The sequence below is a fragment of the Anomaloglossus baeobatrachus genome, chromosome 10, assembly GCF_048569485.1.
Source record: "Anomaloglossus baeobatrachus isolate aAnoBae1 chromosome 10, aAnoBae1.hap1, whole genome shotgun sequence".
NCBI classification, from domain to species: Eukaryota; Metazoa; Chordata; class Amphibia; order Anura; family Aromobatidae; genus Anomaloglossus; species Anomaloglossus baeobatrachus.
Window position 1 is genome coordinate 53,257,304 of NC_134362.1, and position 21,662 is coordinate 53,278,965.

The 21,662-nt window shown below is 49.5% G+C and overlaps 1 protein-coding gene across 3 annotated transcripts in view; it reads left to right on the forward strand.

Moving 5' to 3' along the window:
- The first annotated feature begins 760 nt into the window (after positions 1 to 760).
- LOC142255190 (phospholipase A and acyltransferase 2-like) overlaps positions 761 to 21,662 on the forward strand; it is a 43,593-nt gene continuing 22,691 nt past the window's right edge. For 2 of the 3 annotated variants that reach the window (XM_075326684.1, XM_075326683.1), the window contains exons 1-4: positions 800 to 876; positions 2,743 to 2,813; positions 5,823 to 5,922; positions 9,818 to 10,077. In XM_075326684.1, coding sequence (XP_075182799.1) covers positions 837 to 876; positions 2,743 to 2,813; positions 5,823 to 5,922; positions 9,818 to 10,077 — 471 coding nt within the window. In that variant the 5' untranslated portion in view covers positions 800 to 836. Of the gene's footprint in view, positions 877 to 2,742; positions 2,814 to 5,822; positions 5,923 to 9,817; positions 10,078 to 21,662 lie in introns of all 3 variants that reach the window. The other variant, XM_075326685.1, reaches the window with a different exon arrangement.

A 21,662-nucleotide genomic window follows, 5' to 3' on the forward strand; every position in this document is an offset into this window, starting at 1 on the left:
ACCTCAAACAAAGAAATAACTCATCTGAACTATGCACCAATAAGAGCCGCAGGGGTGTGTATAGAAATGTGAAACTTCCCCGCCCATCAGTGCTAGCTAAGCCCAATGACATCATTAGCTAGAAGACAAGATGGACATTATAGGAACAAAATGGATTGTATTCTCTCACAGAAGTCAGAGAAAGTAAAGTAAAAAAAACATAATGGGATTAGTTGTACTGGTTGTATAGGGAGAAGAGTAGAGAATTAAAAAAAAGCAAATTACAAATGTGGTTAAGGGTTAAAAATAGATATTTTTAAAGGGTATTTTAAGTATTGGGCAACCCCTTTAAATTACCCCCAGTGCAAGCCGATCAAATATTGCAAGCAGCTGGGCTGAGCTGCGAACGTACCTGAGCACAGCAATGGTTGTATGAGTGGTTTACATACTTAAGGCACCCGATCTCTGTTTTTTGTAAAGTCTGTGTTTGATACGAACACTGAACGCCGAACCTCAGATTCGCTTATCTCTATTCCTGGTACATCCGTGACCAGGAAGAATCAGTATAGTGGCATTATTCCATCACTATATGGAGTTCAGGAAGAATCAGTATAGTGGCATTATTCCATCACTATATGGAGTTCAGGAAGAATCAGTATAGTGGCATTATTCCATCACTATATGGAGGTATTATGTTGTCATAATGCAGTGTTTATACCTGTATTATTGTTAGTTTGTCTAATTCTTTTATTCGACTTACTTTAGGTATGGTCATATTTGTACAAGAATCCTCAAATGTAGAGCAGCGTGTGCGTGGGGAGGTATGGGCATGTGACCATGAGTATTTGTGCTTTCAAATGCCAGGGATTTACAGTCCCAGTCCGACCCTGCTAACCGGTTTGTAGGAATATATCATATCAATCAGTGATTGTAAAAATTGATCAAGTTGTGAATTTAGTCCATGGAGATATGTTTCTGCAGGTCGATCAAAACATTTTTTCATACCAATATGACATTCCTGGATAGGACTTAGATGAAAATGATCTGTCCCCTTGTGTAATACTGGGTGGCCCAATAGTAGTATATACAATTGAATTCATGATCATGACCTTTATCCTAACAGATCATATGGCTAAAAATACTCATATTATTCTTTCCAACTGCCAACGTGATATTTACCAGCCTGAATTGTAACTGCCTCTTTGTTGTCAGTGTATAGTGCACTCATACAATGTCATTGACCTATCCACTTGTGTAAAATGAGGTGGCCCAGTAGTAGTGTATACGGTTGAATTCATGACCTTTACCCTAGCAGATCATATGGCTAAACATACTCATTCTTTCCAACTGCCGACCTGATATTTACCAGCCTGAATTGTAACTGCCTCTTTGTTGTCAGTGTATAGTGCACTCATACAATGTCATTGACCTATCCACTTGTGTAATATGAGGTGGCCCAATAGTAGTGTATACGGTTGAATTCATGACCTTTACCCTAGCAGATCATATGGCTAAACATACTCATTCTTTCCAACTGCCGACCTGATATTTACCAGCCTGAATTGTAACTGCCTCTTTGTTGTCAGTGTATAGTGCACTCATACAATGTCATTGACCTATCCACTTGTGTAATATGAGGTGGCCCAATAGTAGTGTATACGGTTGAATTCATGACCTTTACCCTAGCAGATCATATGGCTAAACATACTCATTCTTTCCAACTGCCGACCTGATATTTACAAGCCTGAATTGTAACTGCCTCTTTGTTGTGTGTCAGTGTATAGTGCACTCATACAATGTCATTGATCTATTCACTTGTGTAATATGGGGTGGCCCAATAGTAGTATATACGGTTGAAATCATGACTTTTACCCTATCAGATCGCATGGCTAAACATGCTCATACTTTCCAACTGCCGACCTGATATTTACCTGTCTCTTTGTTGTGTGCACTCATAGAATGTCATTTTTTGGCCACCCTTTATGACTTTACTAGATCTAGATCCTTTGATTTTATATTACACTAAACAAACTTGGTTTATATAAGTAATAAATACCGGAAGATGAAACACTAAAGCAGTAATGTGTCCTTCTCACCCCCCTCCCAGCTATAAACCTCCTTACTCAGTTTTTGCTTCTTTATTCCCATTATTTTACTAACGACGGCATTTCAGCAGTGGCCTATTTTTAACCCACTAAACCCAAAGATTATGTAAATTTCTAAACCCTTCCATTGTTTCTTGTTTGTTTTGTTTTTATGTTTTGTGCAAATTATGACTTTTGCTTCCATTGACTTTTTTTTGAAGCCAAGCAACCACAGATTGTATTTTCTGTTGTGTATACACAGAGCCAAGTCATGCGCTTGGTATAATTCTCAGTCTGTGATTTTTCAGCATTAAATTATAGACAAGTGCACAGCCCTGGGATTTTATTCTGTCTAATATGCCTTTTCCACCATTGATTGTTTAGAATGTAGAATGCATCCGATATATATGAATCCTAATATTGCTCCACAATGGCTGCCTTCCCTGCTGGAATGTTAGATATGTGAGCACTGCAGAAGACTGTGATCCTTGCCCGCACCCCCCCCCCACGTAATCTGTGACTGCCAGCATTTCCACCCTTTCTGTCCCTTGCTCTCCGTTTAGTCTATGTGGCCTTCTAGAAATCTGTGAATAGGAGTGGTCTGACAGTGACGCATCTGTTTTAGCAACCTCATATTTATTTATAAGCTCAGCCATGTTTCCTTCCTCCCACTGACTAGATGGCGGAAAACTAGAGAGCAGACGTCTTATTAAAAGGTCAGAGACTCGAAGAGACATGCCTCTGGAGTCGGTGAGTGATATAATCCCCAATTGTCATTACTGAACCGAGCAAATATGAAAATACCTAGTGTAAATAAAATGTAGAATTACGCTCAGAAACTTCGGAGTTAATAATTTTGTGTTTAAATGGGAAAAGTTGATTTCGCTCATAAATCCCAGTAATTCTTTTCACACGAGGCTCCGTAGACAATTATGTTGAATGTTCTTGTCAAACAAGTTTCACTAATTTGTGACACCCGTCAACTGTCTGGACTAAAGACTCATTTAGATGGGACGATTTGCTTCCCGAAATCTAACCCATAACTATATTCAAGCCAATTTGTAATAGTCTAGATTAACCCCTTCACCCCCCCCCCTCCCCCGGTGATTTCCTTTTTTTTTTTATGTTTTCTCGTTCTTTTCTTCTCTTTTTCCAAGAGCCACAACTTTTTTATTTTTCCGTCAATATAGCGATATGATGGCTTGCTCATAACCGGGAATGAACATTTTTGTAAACTGGCCTTAAATTATTAATAACAATAATTAGAATAATAACTTTTAATTATAAAGTGCCAACATATTCCTTGGCATTAAAGAGGTAGTCCACTTTAAGGACAATTTTTTTAAAATTTAAATGCATGTATTTTGGGTTAAAATAATTTTTGGAATTGGGTTTTATTAAAAAATGCACACCAATTGACTTCTCCCGACTCTGTGCTGCAGAGAATGAGTTAATTGAGAATTCCTCAGTCGTTTTCTGAGCTCCTCGCAGATGATCCATCATTACAGAACACATTAGGTTCCCTTCACACGTCTGTGAAAAACGTTTGTGTTTTGCTTGGCCATGTTGAAAGTGCGTATGGTTCATTCGTGTGCCGTGATTTTGGCACATGTGTGCTGTCCCTGTGCTATTCGTGTGACATCCAGATAGCATATGAACTTCTATACTCATCTGTCCATGGTGCTGATGTCTCCGGCGCTGCTGCTGCTTCCGGGTCCGTGGTGCAGTGAATATTCATGAGCAAAATGAGTGGGCCCGGAAGCAAGTGACAGCGGCACCAAAGACAGCAGCGCTGGAGACAGGTGAGTATAGAAAATAATTTTATTTTAAAGACGTGTTTTCTCTGGTACGTGTAACACTGTTGTCACACAGATCACATCAATGTGTGGTCCATGTGACATCAGTGCTACTTGAAAAACAGACTTGTCTCCGTGCAGAACACACGGACATGCGTGTACGCACACCCATTGATTTTAATGGGTCTGTGTATGTCCATGTCTAGTGTACGTATGAAAATGGATGCCATACATACCAGAATCACTGACCTGTGAAGGGTGCCCTAACGTTAAATCTGCAGGGAAACTAAAGCCTTGCTTTACACGTGTCGATATGTCGTGCGATCGTATTTGCAATCGCACTCACCCCCATCGTTTGTGCGGCACGGGCAATTTGTTGCCCGTGTCGCACAAAGTTGTAATCCACCGTCACATGTACTTACCTTCCAAACAACCTCGCTGTGGGCGGCGAACATCCTCTTCCTGAAGGGGGAGGGACGTTCGGCGTCACAGCGACGTCACACAGCGGCTGGCCAATAGTAGCGGAGGGGCGGACATGAGCGGGACATAACATCTCGCTCACCTCCTTCATTCCGCATTGCCGGTGGGAGACAGGAAAGATGCAGTTCATCGTTCCCGGGGTGTCACACGGGAACGATGAACAACCGGCGCCCAGAAGGACGTTCGATTTTTAGAAAATGAGCGACGTGTCAACGAGCAACGATAACGTGAGTATTTTTGCTCGATCACAGACGCTCGTAGCTGTCACACGCTACGATATGTCAAACGATGCCGGATGTGCGTCACTTACGACGTGACCCCGACAACATATCGTTGGATGTATCGTAGGGTGTAACGTGCCCTTAAGAGCCTATAAAAAGTCAAATAGTCCAAAATTTTTAATACAACCCATTTATGCATCCATTTAAGTAAAAAAGAAAATTGTCTCCAAAGGTGGATAATACCTTTAAGTTTAGTCTGTCTAACCACCAGACAGCATTGGAAAATGTGGGCCATTGTTTTTGACAGCAGAATTTAGGATATTGGTTATGAGTGTGGTTAGGAATAAGTTTGCTTACCTTCTTTTTTTCTTTTTTTTTAGGAAGGGGAGGTGGATTGTGGGTTTTGTTTTATTAGTTTATAAAGATTAATCATGCATAATTTTATTTATTTCTTTTTTTTATTGAATTATAAGCTTAAAATGTGAATAAAAATTAATAACTGCATTATAGGATGTGTGGGCAGCAGGTAACAATGCCATAGTAATGACAAATGTCACATCAGGAAATCCCTGCTTGCAAAATAAATATATATGTTTTTGGTGATATTTTTCGTGTAACAGAAAGTATGACTGCTGCCTTGGATATAGTGAGTATATGAGTGTTCAGGTTAAGCGATTGTGAATGTCATCACTAAACCAAAAATGCACTTTGCATTCAATGACATCTGGGAAGAATCCACGTAAATCAGTCATCATCTACCATAGAAAAAGGGGAAAGAGGTTCAACATTAACTGACCAAGATAATTCGAGTGAAATGTTGCTGAGTAGTTCTGGGTGGAGAGCAGACAACTCCAGACTGGTTCCTGGGCAAAAAGCATGGAAAAATGGGGAGTCCAGCATCCAAAAAGAGGATAAATTACAACTTATATTTTATTTTAAGTTTAATATAAAGAAATATAAGTTACTTTTAATGATTATTAAAAATCCCTGCTGGACTCAAAATGCAGAGACCCAATGGCTCCATGCTAACCATGATGTTATTGGTTTTTAACTTTTTTTTTTAATTCAAGTCCAAATAAAATGTGAGTTTTAATTTATCCTATTTTCGGATGCCGGGACCTTTCCATTTTTCTATATAGTTTATGTGACCCTGAAGCCAGATACTTGTGATAGTCCTTACAGCTTTTGTTTGAGAACAATATATTTTTTATTTGAAAAGTTTTATTAGTGCAATGTCTTATTAATTTGATGTCATTTTTCAGGGTCCACCTCCTCAACTTGGCGACTTGATTGAATTTATACGCCCATTTTATCAACATTGGGGCATATATGTTGGTGATGGCTATGTTGTGCATCTTACAGGTAATCTATTTTTAATTTCAGCCAATAGCCTGGTAATACAGTTAGGTCCAGAAATATTTGGACAGTGACAAGTTTTGTTATTTTAGCTGTTTACAAAAACATGTTCAGAAATACAATTATATATATAATATGGGCTGAAAGTGCACACTCCCAGCTGCAATATGAGAGTTTTCACATCCAAATCGGAGAAAGGGTTTAGGAATCATAGCTCTGTAATGCATAGCCTCCTCTTTTTCAAGGGACCAAAAGTAATTGGACAAGGGACTCTAAGGGCTGCAATTAACTCTGAAGGCATCTCCCTCGTTAACCTGTAATCAATGAAGTAGTTAAAAGGTCTGGGGTTGATTACAGGTGTGTGGTTTTGCATTTGGAAGCTGTTGCTGTGACCAGACAACATGCGGTCTAAGGAACTCTCAATTGAGGTGAAGCAGAACATCCTGAGGCTGAAAAAAAAGAAAAAATCCACAGTCGGGTACATTCTGAGAAAAAAGGAATTGACTGGTGAGCTTGGGAACTCAAAAAGGCCTGGGCGTCCACGGATGACAACAGTGGTGGATGATCGCCGCATACTTTCTTTGGTGAAGAAGAACCCATTCACAACATCAACTGAAGTCCAGAACACTCTCAGTGAAGTAGGTGTATCTGTCTCTAAGTCAACAGTAAAGAGAAGACTCCATGAAAGTAAATACAAAGGGTTCACATCTAGATGCAAACCATTCATCAATTCCAAAACTAGACAGGCCAGAGTTAAATTTGCTGAAAAACACCTCATGAAGCCAGCTCAGTTCTGGAAAAGTATTCTATGGACAGATGAGACAAAGATCAACCTGTACCAGAATGATGGGAAGAAAAAAGTTTGGAGAAGAAAGGGAACGGCACATGATCCAAGGCACACCACATCCTCTGTAAAACATGGTGGAGGCAACGTGATGGCATGGGCATGCATGGCTTTCAAGGCACTGGGTCACTTGTGTTTATTGATGACATAACAGCAGACAAGAGTAGCCGGATGAATTCTGAAGTGTACCGGGATATACTTTCAGCCCAGATTCAGCCAAATGCCGCAAAGTTGATCGGACGGCGCTTCATAGTACAGATGGACAATGACCCCAAGCATACAGCCAAAGCTACCCAGGAGTTCATGAGTGCAAAAAAGTGGAACCTTCTGCAATGGCCAAGTCAATCACCAGATCTTAACCCAATTGAGCATGCATTTCACTTGCTCAAATCCAGACTTAAGACGGAAAGACCCACAAACAAGCAAGACCTGAAGGCTGCGGCTGTAAAGGCCTGGCAAAGCATTAAGAAGGAGGAAACCCAGCGTTTGGTGATGTCCATGGGTTCCAGACTTAAGGCAGTGATTGCCTCCAAAGGATTCGCAACAAAATATTGAAAATAAAAATATTTTGTTTGGGTTTGGTTTATTTGTCCAATTACTTTTGACCTCCTAAAATGTGGAGTGTTTGTAAAGAAATGTGTACAATTCCTACAATTTCTATCAGATATTTTTGTTCAAACCTTCAAATTAAACGTTACAATCTGCACTTGAATTCTGTTGTAGAGGTTTCATTTCAAATCCAATGTGGTGGCATGCAGAGCCCAACTCGCGAAAATTGTGTCACTGTCCAAATATTTCTGGACCTAACTGTATGAGTTGATGTGAAATGCCTTTCATTTTCCCTACATCAGTCATGTAATATAAACTACCTGTGTGGAGTGTCGTGGGGTGGTAGTCGTGGACGAGGTGTTGATTCCTGACACCCCGCCACACTACATGGAAGACGTAGGCCTGGCTGGGTGTTTGTACTTTTGCTGTTGAGCAGTACGCCCATATAGGCTGCATGATGCTGATGGTTTCAGTTGGCCAGGTCTAGTTGATGACTCGTACCAACAAGGAAACCACCAATTCAATTCAAACAATGGGACTTTACTTCATGGTTTCTCTTCTTCAACTACATACATGAGATAGCGAGCACATAACTTCCAGTATGTTTCATTTGTACAAAGCATATTCAGACAATTGCAGTTCCTTCTAGATTGTTTTCATTCTTACTAGTGTCACGGGCGGAGAGGGGTTTTTGGGGAACGCCGCTCGCCTGGGGGGTTCGCTGGCGCTCAGGTCCGGTGCTTCTGCTCCTCGGGGGCTCGAGCACGGGGCCGGACCCGGGGGCTCGAGCAGCACCTCCTCGCCCACGAGTGAAAAGGGGAGGTTTTGGTGGTGGGATGTAGGTTGTGACGCCACCTACGGGATTGTGGTGATGGTGGGCACCACCGCTGCTGGTGACGGGGGTTCCCAGGAGCAATGGCGGGGAGCAGCTGAGGTGTTGGCCCCTCCATGGGTAGGGGCTGTTGGTCCCGGGGCCCCGGTTGGGGGTTGGTGAGTAGGAGATGGGTGCAGGTGCCGATGTGGGGAGGCAGCGCGGATGCGGGGTCAGCGTTACAGTGCAGCGCTGTGCCAGGTGGCACTGGTGTACTCACTCAGGTAGTCAATAACAGTCTCTGGTAAACCAAACGGCTGGATGGACGGGGCCCGCAGGCGGCTGCAGTTTCTTCACTCTCCCCGGATGGGTTGGTGGTGACGGTCTTTCCCTGCACCTGTATGTAAGTGTTTGACCCCTATGGATTCCCACGGGTGGTCTGCTCCCCGGCTTGTACGTGTCGGGAGAGCCCGTTGTGCCCGCAGGCGCTGGCCCTTGGATCTCTGGCCGTTGGCGGTGGCTCTTATCCGGACGGGTTGGGCTGTTGCCTTCTGACGGGACTTGGTTGGGAATGAACCCCTGAGGTCCAGACCGCAATCAGAGAATTTGACTGTTACAGCGGCTTCCGAGCCTAGTCGGGGTCTGAGTACCCTGCCTTGGTGCTTAGCTTCAATCCGCTCCCCGGTTCGGTACCAGCGGGCCACCGCCCCACCCGGGTCCTACGGTTCCGTAGACTTCCACTAACGCCTGCAGACGGCCACCACCGTCTGCCGACCTTGCGTATTGTGCCTGGGCTCCGACCCAGACACACACAGTCTTTCCCTCCTCTCACTTCAACCTCCAAAACTCAACTCCTCTACCACTTAACTCCCACTTAACTGACTACTTTTCCTGCCTCCAGGCCTGTGAACTCCTCGGTGGGTGGGGCCAACCGTCTGGCTTCGCCCCACCTGGTGTGGACATCAGACCCTGGAGGGAGGCAATAAGGGTTTTTGTTTGACGGGTGTTCCTGACCAGGGGAGGGTGTGTGTGTGTATGTGATGTTATTCTGTGACCCCTGGGGTCCAGGGCTTCACACTAGTCCTGTGAGTCCCAGCTCAAGTCAGCCTAGCACCACAGTCCAATTCGTGATAGTTACTTTCCCTTTATACTGCTCCATGTAGAGGAGGGGGGCAGAGTAGATCTTTTAGCTCCCAGACGCTTGGGGAGAATCCACCCAGGAAAGTCAACTTGGCTCATGTACCAGTACATCTTGGCCTGTTACCTTTAAGCTAAACGTAACCGCGGGCCCTGCTGTTAGAGTTCAGTCCTCCGGACCCTTCCGCCTGGGGTCACTCTGTTGGAAGAGCGGTCTCTACTCTACACGTAGTCTTGCGCACTGTGTCTCAGGCACCACTTCTGGATCACGCTATCTCAGCTCAGCTCTTGCCACAGGTCACCCACTGCATGTGCCCTTTAGACTATATGTGGTGCCCCTGTGGCCTCAGGCGCCACAGGGTACTGCACCTCACCCGGAGTGCAGTAGTCATCTCAGATACGGAGGAGGTCATCACCGGTAAACCACTATCACACATCCAAGACATAACATGGGAGCTCTTTCATTGGGACTGCCTCCTCATAGTCTGCATCGTTGCACCCGATCACCTGCTTACACATTGTGATAATTATGGCATTAACTGTATCCTTATTCTTTCCAGATCAAGAAGGTGGGTCCAGCCTGTCATCTGCTTTTGGAGGCTCTGCAGTAGTCAGAAAAGATCATCTGGAAAATGTAGCAAAAGGATGCTGCTACAAGGTTAACAACAAATATGATGAGAAAGTCAAGCCATACCCCCCTGAAAAGGTGGTGCGGGCCGCCCTGGAGCTGGTAGATCAGACAATGCCATATAGCGTTACCCGTGCCAATTGTGAACACTTTGCGACAGAACTGCGATATGGAAAAGGCTTCTCTGACCAGGTATGATGCATCATCTGGATACAGAAAAAATGTATTGATGCAGAGAAACTGCATAGTACAGACGGCAAAAAAAAAGTGCAAATTGATAAAAAAAAAAGTATTTCCATTTCTATGCAGCCCAACATACAGTATGTTTACTAATGAGTTAGAGATGTATGAATACAAAAGTGTTCTCTGATTTGTGAAATTTTACAAAATGGACACTAAGTGCATCTATTGCTTGATACAGTTTTACAAAATATGAAATAACAAAAAAATGCTTAAAGGAAACCTGTCAGGTGCAATATGCACCCAGAACCACGAGCAGTTCTGGGTGTATATTCCTAATCCCTGTCTAACCATCCATGTATACACTAGCATAGTCAAAGAGATCTTTAGAAAAAGTATTTCTAAAGATCCTTTATGATATGCTAATGAGACCAGGGACTAGATCTTATATTGTCTGCTAATGAGCGAAGTCACTAGTCCCCTGGGCATTAGTTCCCCTGGCTAAGTGGCTCCCTTAGCATGTTAGCACGCCCCTGTGGGTGTACTATTATGCTAATGAATGTGCAGCGTCAGAGTCAGAGGATGATCTCACTCACCTCTTGCCGCCATACGCTGGATTTTGGGTCAGTGCGCATGACCCCGGAGTTTCGGTCATGCACACTATGAAGCCGGGTGTACACGTCCTGGCTTCAAACTGGAGTAGTGCGCAAGAACGAAACTCCGGGGTCATAAGCACTGAGCCGAAATCCAGCATTGGGCGGCGATGGCAGCGGAGAGGTGAGTGAGATCTTCCTCTGATGCAGCACAATCATTAGCATGTTAACACACCCACAGGGGTGTACTAATGTTAGGGCCAGGTGGACGGGCAGACCCAGGAGGTGGATCCACTGGGCCGAACACCTTACTGAAGGCAAGGGGTCCGGTAGCCGGAGCACTATAGGTAGCAGGATAGTCCGTTCAATAGAGTGGAATGCAGAAGTCCCTGGGACCACGGAGTCACTGATGGTAGTCCGGGTGACGGAGCTCAGGTTCGGAGGCCGAGATGTTGTCAGGCAGAGTCCGGAACCGATGGAGCGAGGGGACAGGTCACCACAAGGATCACAGATGGTACGGACTGACGGGATGGCAGATGGTCAGCGTTCGGGGTTCGGGAATCGGCAAGGCCGGATGGTGAGGCAGGAGCGGCTCTAGAAGAGAGATAGGTAAGTATATCACAGAGACAATGAGACCTGACTCCTAGCTTAGGAAACACGAAGAACAGGCCCCGCCCACTTGGACATTAAACCCCTTTATACCCTGTACCTGTGTGTTCAATTTCCTGTCAGTGGACGCTGGCCCTTTAAGAGAGGGTCAATGACCGCGCGCACGCTATAATGCGCATGCGCGAGGCCCGGGTGCCAGAAGCCAGGGCAGGGAGCGGTGAGCAGGAAGCAGGAGAGCCGGGCTGGGGCTGAGTAGCCGACGGGGGCCGGGAGCGGGGACCGGGCCGCCTGGGGACCGCAGGCGATGGAGGCTGGAGACCGTGGAGCGGAGGACGCCTGACAGAGGAGCCGGGGAGCGAAGCAGGGAAGCCGGGGAGCGTGGCAGGTGAGCCGGGGAGCAGAGCAGGGGACCCGGAGAGCGTGACAACTAACATGCTAATGGGGCCGACTAGCCAGGGGAACTAACACCCAAGGGACTAGTCCCCGCGCTCATTAGCATACAATAAAAGATCTTTAGAAATACTTTTTCTAAAGATCTCATTATCTATGCCAGTTTATACAGGGATGGTTAGGCAGGGATTAGCAATATGCATATGAACTGCTCATAGTTTTGGGTGCATATTGCACCTGACAGGTTCCCTTTAAAGCCCTTGCGACTAATCCCTGTGCTCATTAGCATCTCATAAAGGATCTTTACAAATACTTTCTCTAAAGATCTCTTTATCTATGCTACTAGATACAGGGACAGTTAGACAGGGATTAGCAATATGAACCCAGAACTGCTCATGGTACTGGGCGCATATTGCACCTGAGAGGTTCCCTTTAAAGGAACATTAATTCTAAAATAAAGAAAAGCTGAAACTAAAATAATATATTTACCTTTGAACTTTTTGGCTGTATGCGCACAGTGCGCTTTTGATGCAGATTGGTGACAAATCTGCATGCCTATCTTTATTCCAGCAAACCCAAAGCTGTGCGCACATTGCTTATTTTTTCCTTGCAGATTTGGTGCAGAAAATAATCTGCAATGGTTGGTCCATTTTTGACAGGTTTTTTTTAGCCCTTCCATTCATTGATTTCATTTAGAAACACGCATGGCACAAAAACCCCCACCAAAAACGCATTAGCTTTTTGGGTGCGTTTTTCTTCCAGAAGGTGCAGATTTGATGCAGAAAATGTCTGCATCAAATATTCAACATGCACACATCTAAACTCAGCATGCGCACATCCTTACACTAAATGATCCTCAATGTCCTGTAGAAGAGAACCCCTTTGGAGCCAATTACTTGTCACTGGGGTCTGTTTCTTATAGGTTGATTCTATTTTAGTAAATATATTTAGTAAATATTTTTAAAAGATAATAATAAAGAGTCCTGTACAAACTTTAAATTTTAAGAAGGAAGTGGTCGCAAATGCTGAATAAAGTGCATCTAAAAGTTTTTGAGACACTTGTCAATGAAGGGGTTGCCCTTCCCCTGCATCCATTGATCACAAAGAGCAATTCTGAAATGGTGCAGTCTTAAGCGGGCTTTACAAGCTGCGACATCGCTAGCGATGTCGCGAGTGATAGTGTCGCGGGCGGAGGAGGGGACGCCGCGCTCTCCCACTGCTCGGGTCCGGCTGCCGCGGCTGCTGCGGCCTGCTGCTGCTCGGTGGCTCGAGCGATGGGCCGGATCCCGGGGACTCTAGCGGCACTCCTCGCCCGTGAGTGAAAGGGGATTTTTGGGTGTGGGGATTGGTTATTGTCCGTGACGCCACCCACGGTTGTGGTGATTTGCTGACACCACCGCTGCTCTGTATGGGGATCCCGGGAAGGATGGTATGGAGCAGGCAGTTGTTGTGTTGCCCCTCTGTGGGTAGGGGTTGGTGATCCCGGGGCCCAGTGATTAGGTGGGTGATGCAGGGCTTGGTGGGGTGCAGGGACGCGGGGGCAGCACTGTGCCTGGCGGCACTGTGGTACTCACTCAGCCTGAGACGTTGACACAGTTTTCGGTAAAACACACGGCTGGAAAGATGGTTCCCACGGACGGCTGCACTTGCTTTCCCCAGTAGGTGACGGTGACGGTCCCTCTGTCCTGCACCTAAGTTGATGATGGTTGCGATGGGTTCCCACCGGTAACCCGCTCCCCGGCTTGGATATGGGCCGGAGGAGCCCTACTTTGCCCGCAGGCGCTGGCCCTGAGAAACTGGTGCCCTGGCGGTGGCAGTGTCTCTCCGTAACGGTCGGACTGTTGCCTTCAATCGGGACTTGGTTGTTTGGAGACAGACGTCCCCTTCACTGACGGATTTGGCAAATTATGGCGACTCCTAGCCTTGCCGGGATCCGAAAGGCCCCTGCCCTGGTGCTGACTGTTCTTCGTATACTGCTCCAGACCGCCGGGCCACTACCCGTCCGCGGTCCTTCCAGCAACCTCCGAGCAGTCACCCCTGCGGACTATCACCGCCGTCTGCTGACCTTGCTGTCACAGTCCGGGGCACACACCCGGACCAACTTCAGGCTTTACTACTGTCACTTCAGCTTTTCTCCTTAGCTTCACTACTACTTCCTTCCATTTCACTTCACTTCCCTCACTCGACTCTACTGTTTACTCCTTCACTTCCCTAACTGTTCTGAACTGCCTGGTTCTTCCCGCCTCCAGGGCTGTGTACTCCTCGGTGGGCGGAGCCAACCGCCTGGCCCACCCCCTGGTGTGAACATCAGCCCCTGGAGGAAGGAAACAAGGATTTTTGGTAGCCTAGGTGTTCCTAACTGGGGTGTAGGGTGTGGTGGTGTGATGACCTGTGACCCCTGGCTTGCCCAGGGCGTCACATTCCCCCTTAGCAAAATGCAGACCGTCCGCGGGCTGCCCGTCCAACACCGGTTTTTATTTTCTGAAAAATATATAAAAAAGGTAAACGGTAACATAATACAAATTATAACATCATCCCACAACGGGAGGCACATTTCTTAAACGTTGCAAAACGGTTTACGGTTACGGTCTCCGCTCTCTCCCACCCAAGCAACCTGGCCCTGATGCTGCCCCTAAAGCCCAGGCAGCACCCCTTGACCCCAGTCCTGCACCAAGTCACCCGAGCGGGATCTGTCCTTCCCCTCCAGAGGGTAGCCACCGGTTCCTGTGGTGGCTGGGCCCCAGCCTGCTCTGCTGAGGGCCCTCCCTCCAACCTGCCTCTCCGGAGGCGGTAACTGCGGAAACGGTAACGGTAAAACAACTTATTTACAAGCCACTAGCGTCTGTGGTTGCCCTGCAAGTTCACGGGCTTGTCCATGGAAAGTTCTCCATGCAAACTTTTTAAACGGTCCCCACGGGGACAACGGTGCCGGCAACGGCCGGTTTCCTCAATCACGGTAAATCAGGTAAAGCTCCATTAGTTGATTACTTCATTGCAAACACACACACTTAACACACCTGTTTTCTTTCTCCTCCCCCTTTAAAGAACGGTTTCCCTGTACCTAAGTGGGGGCCTACCTAGGTTGGGACGGGTGGACCTCCGGGGTCCGGTGTCAGTGTGGCTAGGCAGTGGGGTAGAGGGAACAATCGGTTCCTCCTCCCGGCTATCGTGTGGGGCAAGCGGAGGCATGGGGGAGCTGGGCACAGATTCATCCCTGGGCACTGGCAATGGTTCTGGCTCACGGTTGACCGCTTCCACCACTTCTTCATCCACAGGTTGTGGGAACAGTATCACTGGAAGAATCACCGCGCCGTTCTGTGTAGGCCAGTCTGCTGGGAAGTCTCCCATCGCAGTGTGGATCACCTCTTTCGCCTTATCCGCTGGTAGGGGAACCGGTACTTCTGCCGCCGCTCTTAAGGCTGGTGGGCACCTTTTCAGATGGTCCCGGGAAACTGTGGCCAAAGTGCCTCCTTGGTCACGACTGATTTGGTAGGCCTTCCCATCTTCCCATCCTGTGGGCTGTATGACGTATGGGCTCTGTTCCCATTGATCATCCAGCTTGTGGGTTCTCCTCTTCCGCTTCAGTACGACATCTCCGGGCTGAAAAGGGCCAGCAGACGCCTTTTGATTAAAGCGCTGCTCCTGCAGTTCCCGACTCCGACTGAAGTTCTTCTCGACATATTCTTGAATCTGCCGGTATTGTGCTCTCCGCCGAGTTTCCCATTCAGCTGTCGAAGGGAGTGCTTTTGGGGCCTCCAACCCCATTTCCAGGTCCACTGGCAGGCGGCCGGGGCGAGCCCTCATCAGATATGCTGGGGTGCACTTTGTTGAACTCGACGGGATATTGTTGTACATATCGACCAAGTCGGGTAGCTTTTCCGGCCACAGGTTCCGCTCTTCCAGCGGTAACGTCTTGAGGAGTCCCAGGACCAAGTGGTTCATCTTCTCACACATGCCGTTGGTCTGGGCATGGTAAGGGGTGGTCCGGATCTTCTTACAGCCGTACAACTGGCAGAACTCATGGAACACCTCCACTTCAAAAGCTGGGCCTTGGTCAGTAAGCACCTTTTCTGGATATCCATGTGGTCGGCAGAAATAAGCCTGGAACGCTCGAGCGGCAGTTCGACCAGTTAGGTCCTTGATGGGGACAACCACCATGAATCTTGAATAGTGGTCAACGATGGTCAACGCGTAGGCGTACCCACTTCGGCTGGGGGTGAGCTTGACATGGTCTAGGGCGACCAGTTCCAGCGGCTGATGTGTGATGATTGGGTGTAGGGGCGCCCTCTGGCTGGTCTCGTCCTTCCTCCTCAGCGTGCAAGGACCACACTCTCGACACCAGGCTTCTACCGACTCCCGCATCCCACTCCAGTAGAACCGCTCTCTCAACAGCATCTCCAGCTTTTTCCACCCGAAGTGTCCAGCACCATCATGGTATGCCCGCATAACAGTGGCCACATCAGCTTGGGGAATAACCAACTGGCAGATTTTCTCATGAGTCTTCGGGTTGATCAGCTCACGGTACAGCTTCCCTTGATGTAGATACAGCCGTTTCCGTTCCTTCCACAAGCGCTGGGCTTCAGCTGGGGCAGGGTCCATTCCAACAGCACCTTGTTCCACAAGGGTCTTGACGAGGCGGACAGCCGGCGCCTGGTTTTGAGCTTCCTGCCACTCTTGACTGGGCCGTGGATCCAGGTCCACCCGTTGTTGGTGCACCTGTACTTTCTCAGTTGGTTGCTGGTGAAATGCAGGCAACTCAATCTCCTCGAGGTCGTCATCCTCGCACCCTTCCTCTGACAAATGGGGCATTCGGGAGAGTGCATCAGCATTAATGTTGACACGACCAGCACGGTACTTGATGGTGAAGTCATAGTTGGCTAGCCGGGCCACCCACCGCTGCTCCAACGCGCCCAACTTGGCCGTGTCCAGGTGAGTCAACGGATTGTTGTCCGTGAAAGCGGTGAATTTTGCTGCAGCCAAGTAGTGGCGGAACCTCTCTGTGATAGCCCATACCAATGCCAGGAGCTCGAGCTTGAAGGAGCTGTAGTTCTCAGGGTTCCTTTCAGTTGGCCGAAGCTTCCGGCTAGCATAAGCAATCACTTTTTCCTTCCCATCCTGGACCTGGGACAGGACTGCTCCTAGTCCCACATTGCTGGCGTCTGTGTAGAGGATGAACGGGCAGCCATAGTCAGGATATGCTAGGACCTCTTCTCCGGTCAAGGCCGCTTTCAGCTGGCAGAAGGACTCCTCATGCTTTTCTTCCCACACCAGTGGGGCCCCAATGGGTCTACCACCTTTGGTCTGTCCCACGAGGAGATCTTGCATGGGGGCAGCCATCTTCGTGTACCCTTTGATAAAGCGCCGGTAGTACCCCACCAGACCCAGAAACTGCCTTACTTCCCTCACGGTGGTTGGTCTCGGCCAGCCCTGGATGGCAGTGATCTTCTCAGGGTCGGGGGCGACACCCTCTGCACTTACCACGTGCCCCAGGTACTGCACTCTGGGTTTCAGCAGGTGACACTTAGAGGGCTTTAACTTCATCCCGTATTTGGCAAGGGACGCGAACACCTCGGCCAAGTGCTCCAGATGGGCTTCATACGTCTGGGAGTAAACAATCACATCATCCAAGTACAATAGGATGGTCTCGAAGTTTAGGTGTCCCAGGCAGCACTCCATCAGCCGATGGAAGGTTCCTGGGGCATTGCACAGCCCGAACGGCATACTATTGAATTCACAGAGCCCCATCGGGGTGGTGAAGGCGGTTTTCTCCCGGTCTTCTGGGGCCACGGCCACTTGCCAGTACCCACTGGTGAGGTCAAGGGTAGAGAAGTAATTTGCAGTTCTCAGTGCGGCCAAAGACTCTTTAATACGGGGCAGTGGGTAGGCATCTTTATGGGTTATCTGATTAATCTTCCGGTAGTCCACACACATCCGCATGGTACCATCCTTCTTTTTGACCAGCACCAACGGAGCGGCCCAGGGACTACAGCTGTCCCGAATAACCCCTGCCCCCTTCATATTCCTCAACATATCTTTGGCACACTGGTAATGTGCAGGGGGAATAGGCCTGTACCTCTCTTTGATAGGAGGGTGTTCACCGGTGGGGATATGGTGTTGGACCCCTTTGATCTGCCCAAAGTCTAGTGGATGTTTACTGAAAACCTGTTCATACTCCCGCACCACCCTGTATACCCCTGCTTTATGATGTGTAGGGGTATCATCAGTGCCCATGTGTAGCTGTTGGTGCCACTCAGTTACCTCCCCTTGAGGTGGGGAAGTGCTAGTAGTAGGTGGAGAGACTGAGGGACTGGCTTCGTGGATGGTGTGGGGATCCAGGGTGAGCAGCTTGGCAATGGTGGCATACCGGGGAAGCCTGACTTCTTCCTCCCCACAGTTCAGCACCCTCACGGGCACTCTCCCCTTCTTCACGTCTACCACCCCTCGGGCGGCCATTACAGTGGGCCAGTGCTCGGAGGGTATAGGCTCCATCATGGCAGGGTAGTCACGCCCCTGAGGCCCTACTGCTGCCCTACACCAAATCATCATCTCACTCCTAGGGGGCACAATCAACGGAGCAACATCCATCACTCTCACTCCGCCAATCTCTCCTCCTGTTGAGTTTACATGCTGGCGGTACATCAAGGCTCGGATCTCACGCTGCACAGCTCTCTGTCGGCTCCCCGCCGCCGTGGCGGCCAGCTGTTGCAGTAGGGCCAACACATCACCCATACAGTGCTCCATCACATTGGTTCCTAGCACTATCTTCGGGTTATGATCACTGGGTTCATTCATGATCACAATCATACCCTGGTGTTGCAGTTCAGCTTGCCCTACTGTCATAGCCACCTGTTTATACCCCACTTGGGTCAATGGGAGTCCATTGGCAGCAATTAGCGTTATACTAGTATCTGGGGGTGCCAGCTCGTCTATCCCCCAATACCGCTGGTACAATGTATATGGTATGGTGGTTACCTGTGATCCAGTGTCCAAGAGAGCCATCACCGGTATGCCGTCCACAGCCACGGGGATGATGGGCCGGGCCCCGATATACCGGTCCCGCCAGTCCGGGGGGCCACGGGGTTCTACTCCTGAGGATTGGCCCGGGGCCCCAGGGGTTGCTCGTTTAACGGGAACTGTCGGATGTAATGCCCAGGCTTACGGCACTTGTAGCAGGTTGGAGGTCTGCTCCGCGGGTTGCTATTACTTCTCCGTTGCATCCAGGGGACATCCTCAGGGCTGTCGGCAAGCTGTATCTGTGCTGAAGGCTGAGATCTGGTCAACGGTTGGAGTGCAGCAAGAATCTTGGCGAGGTCTCCATCCATGCGACGGACCTGGGCTGCCAGTTCCTCCATAGTGCTGCTTGGGGCTGCAGGTGTTGGAGAGGTTGGTAGGGCAGGGGCCACCACAACGGGGGCCGTCTCAATGGGCCACGGGGCTGGCTCCAGGACTTCTGAAGCTGAGGGCTGTAGTGCTTTAATGGCCCGTTCCTTTAACACAGCAAAGTCCACATCAGGGTGTTCCAGGGCCCACAGCCGGAGTTGTTTGCGATCCTCAGGGGATCTCATCCCCTGCACAAATTGCTCTACTAACATCTTGTTGCTGTCCGCCTCGTTGATAGGATTCACCCGCTTTAACGTGCGGAGGGCGGTTTGCAGACATAAAGCATAGTCCCGAATGCTATCCACAGCCCGTTGCCGGCACTGGTAAAACTGCATCCTCAGCTCAGCTTTAGTCCAGGTCTCAAAGGCAGTCTGTAGCTTCTCAAAGATGGTGGCTACAGAGAGCCGGTCCCCCTCGGCCCAGGTCTCCGCCTCCTGCTCAGCCGCACCGGTTAACTGGCCTAGCAATACCGCTGCACGTTGCTTATCGGTCAGGGGGTACAGCTCTAGCAACGGGTTAAGCTTTTTCCGGAAGACCTGTAAAGCATCAGGTTTCCCGTCATACTGCGGTAGCCAGGTAGCTCCGGGCGCATAGGGCAAGGAGAACGGCATCATCTGAGCGAGCGCAGGGGCCGCGGCACCTCCCGCCAGCACGGCCGGGACCCGGGCAGGCCCATTCCCATCCGCGGGTGCCACTGCGGCTGCGACCGCCGCTCCTCCAGCGGCTCCGTCGGGCGCAGACATCTTGTTTCCGTCCCCCTTAGCTTCTTTCCGGCCCCTCCTCTATTGGGGCGGGGTTTTGGCCTTCGCGCCTCTGCTACTCGAGAAGACGCTCGAGCGGGAACTTTTTGCGCCAAAGATGGCGACTTCTGAAATTTTTCAGCCGGATACCTCCGGCGGTCACAAGGCGCACCTCTACCCAACGGCAGAGCGGTAAGATCCTGTTTGTGACGCCAAGTTGTCGCGGGCGGAGGAGGGGACGCCGCGCTCTCCCACTGCTCGGGTCCGGCTGCCGCGTCTGCTGCGGCCTGCTGCTGCTCGGTGGCTCGAGCGATGGGCCGGATCCCGGGGACTCTAGCGGCGCTCCTCGCCCGTGAGTGAAAGGGGATTTTTGGGTGTGGGGATTGGTTATTGTCCGTGACTCCACCCACGGTTGTGGTGATTTGCTGACACCACCGCTGCTCTGTATGGGGATCCCGGGAAGGATGGTATGGAGCAGCCAGTTGTTGTGTTGCCCCTCCGTGGGTAGGGGTTGGTGATCCCGGGGCCCAGTGATTAGGTGGGTGATGCAGGGCTTGGTGGGGTGCAGGGACGCGGGGGCAGCGCTGTGCCTGGCGGCACTGTGGTACTCACTCAGCCTGAGACGTTGACACAGTTTTCGGTAAAACACACGGCTGGAAAGACGGTTCCCATGGACGGCTGCACTTGCTTTCCCCAGTAGGTGACGGTGACGGTCCCTCTGTCCTGCACCTAGGTTGATGATGGTTGCGATGGGTTCCGACCGGTAACCCGCTCCCCGGCTTGGATATGGGCCGGAGGAGCCCTACTTTGTCCGCAGGCGCTGGCCCTGAGAAACTGGTGCCCTGGCGGTGGCGGTGTCTCTCCATAACGGTCGGACTGTTGCCTTCAATCGAGACTTGGTTGTTTGGAGACAGACGTCCCCTTCACTGACGGATTTGGCAAATTATGGCGACTCCTAGCCTTGCCGGGATCCGAAAGGCCCCTGCCCTGGTGCTGACTGTTCTTCGTATACTGCTCCAGACCGCCGGGCCACTACCCGTCCGCGGTCCTTCCAGCAACCTCCGAGCAGTCACCCCTGCGGACTATCACCGCCATCTGCTGACCTTGCTATCACAGTCCGGGGCACACACCCGGACCAACTTCAGGCTTTACTACTGTCACTTCAGCTTTTCTCCTTAGCTTCACTACTACTTCCTTCCATTTCACTTCACTTCCCTCACTCGACTCTACTGTTTACTCCTTCACTTCCCTAACTGTTCTGAACTGCCTGGTTCTTCCCGCCTCCAGGGCTGTGTACTCCCCGGTGGGCGGAGCCAACCGCCTGGCCCACCCCCTGGTGTGAACATCAGCCCCTGGAGGAAGGCAACAAGGATTTTTGGTAGCCTAGGTGTTCCTAACTGGGGTGTAGGGTGTGGTGGTGTGATGACCTGTGACCCCTGGCTTGCCCAGGGCGTCACAATAGCACCCGCCCATGTCGGTGGCGCGTCACAGGGTTATCGCTGCCGTAGAGAACAATATCGCTACGGCAGAGTCACATGCAATTACCTGTTCGATGACGTCGCTGTGACCGCCGAACAAGCTCTCCTTTAAGGGGGAGGTTCATTCGGCGTCACTAAGCGGCCGCCCAATAGAAGTGGAGGTGCGGAGATGAGCGGCCGTGACAATCCGCCCACCTTCTTCCTTCCTCATTGCCGGCGGCCGCAGGTACGATGTTGTTCCTCGTTCCTGCGGTGTCACAGATAGCGATGTGTGCTGCCGCAGGAATGACAAACAACATGCGTTCCAAACGAGGAACGATTTTTTAAAAATGTATACACGACGAACAATTTGACACCTTTTTGCGATCGTTACTGATCGCAAAAAGGTGTCACACACAACGACATCG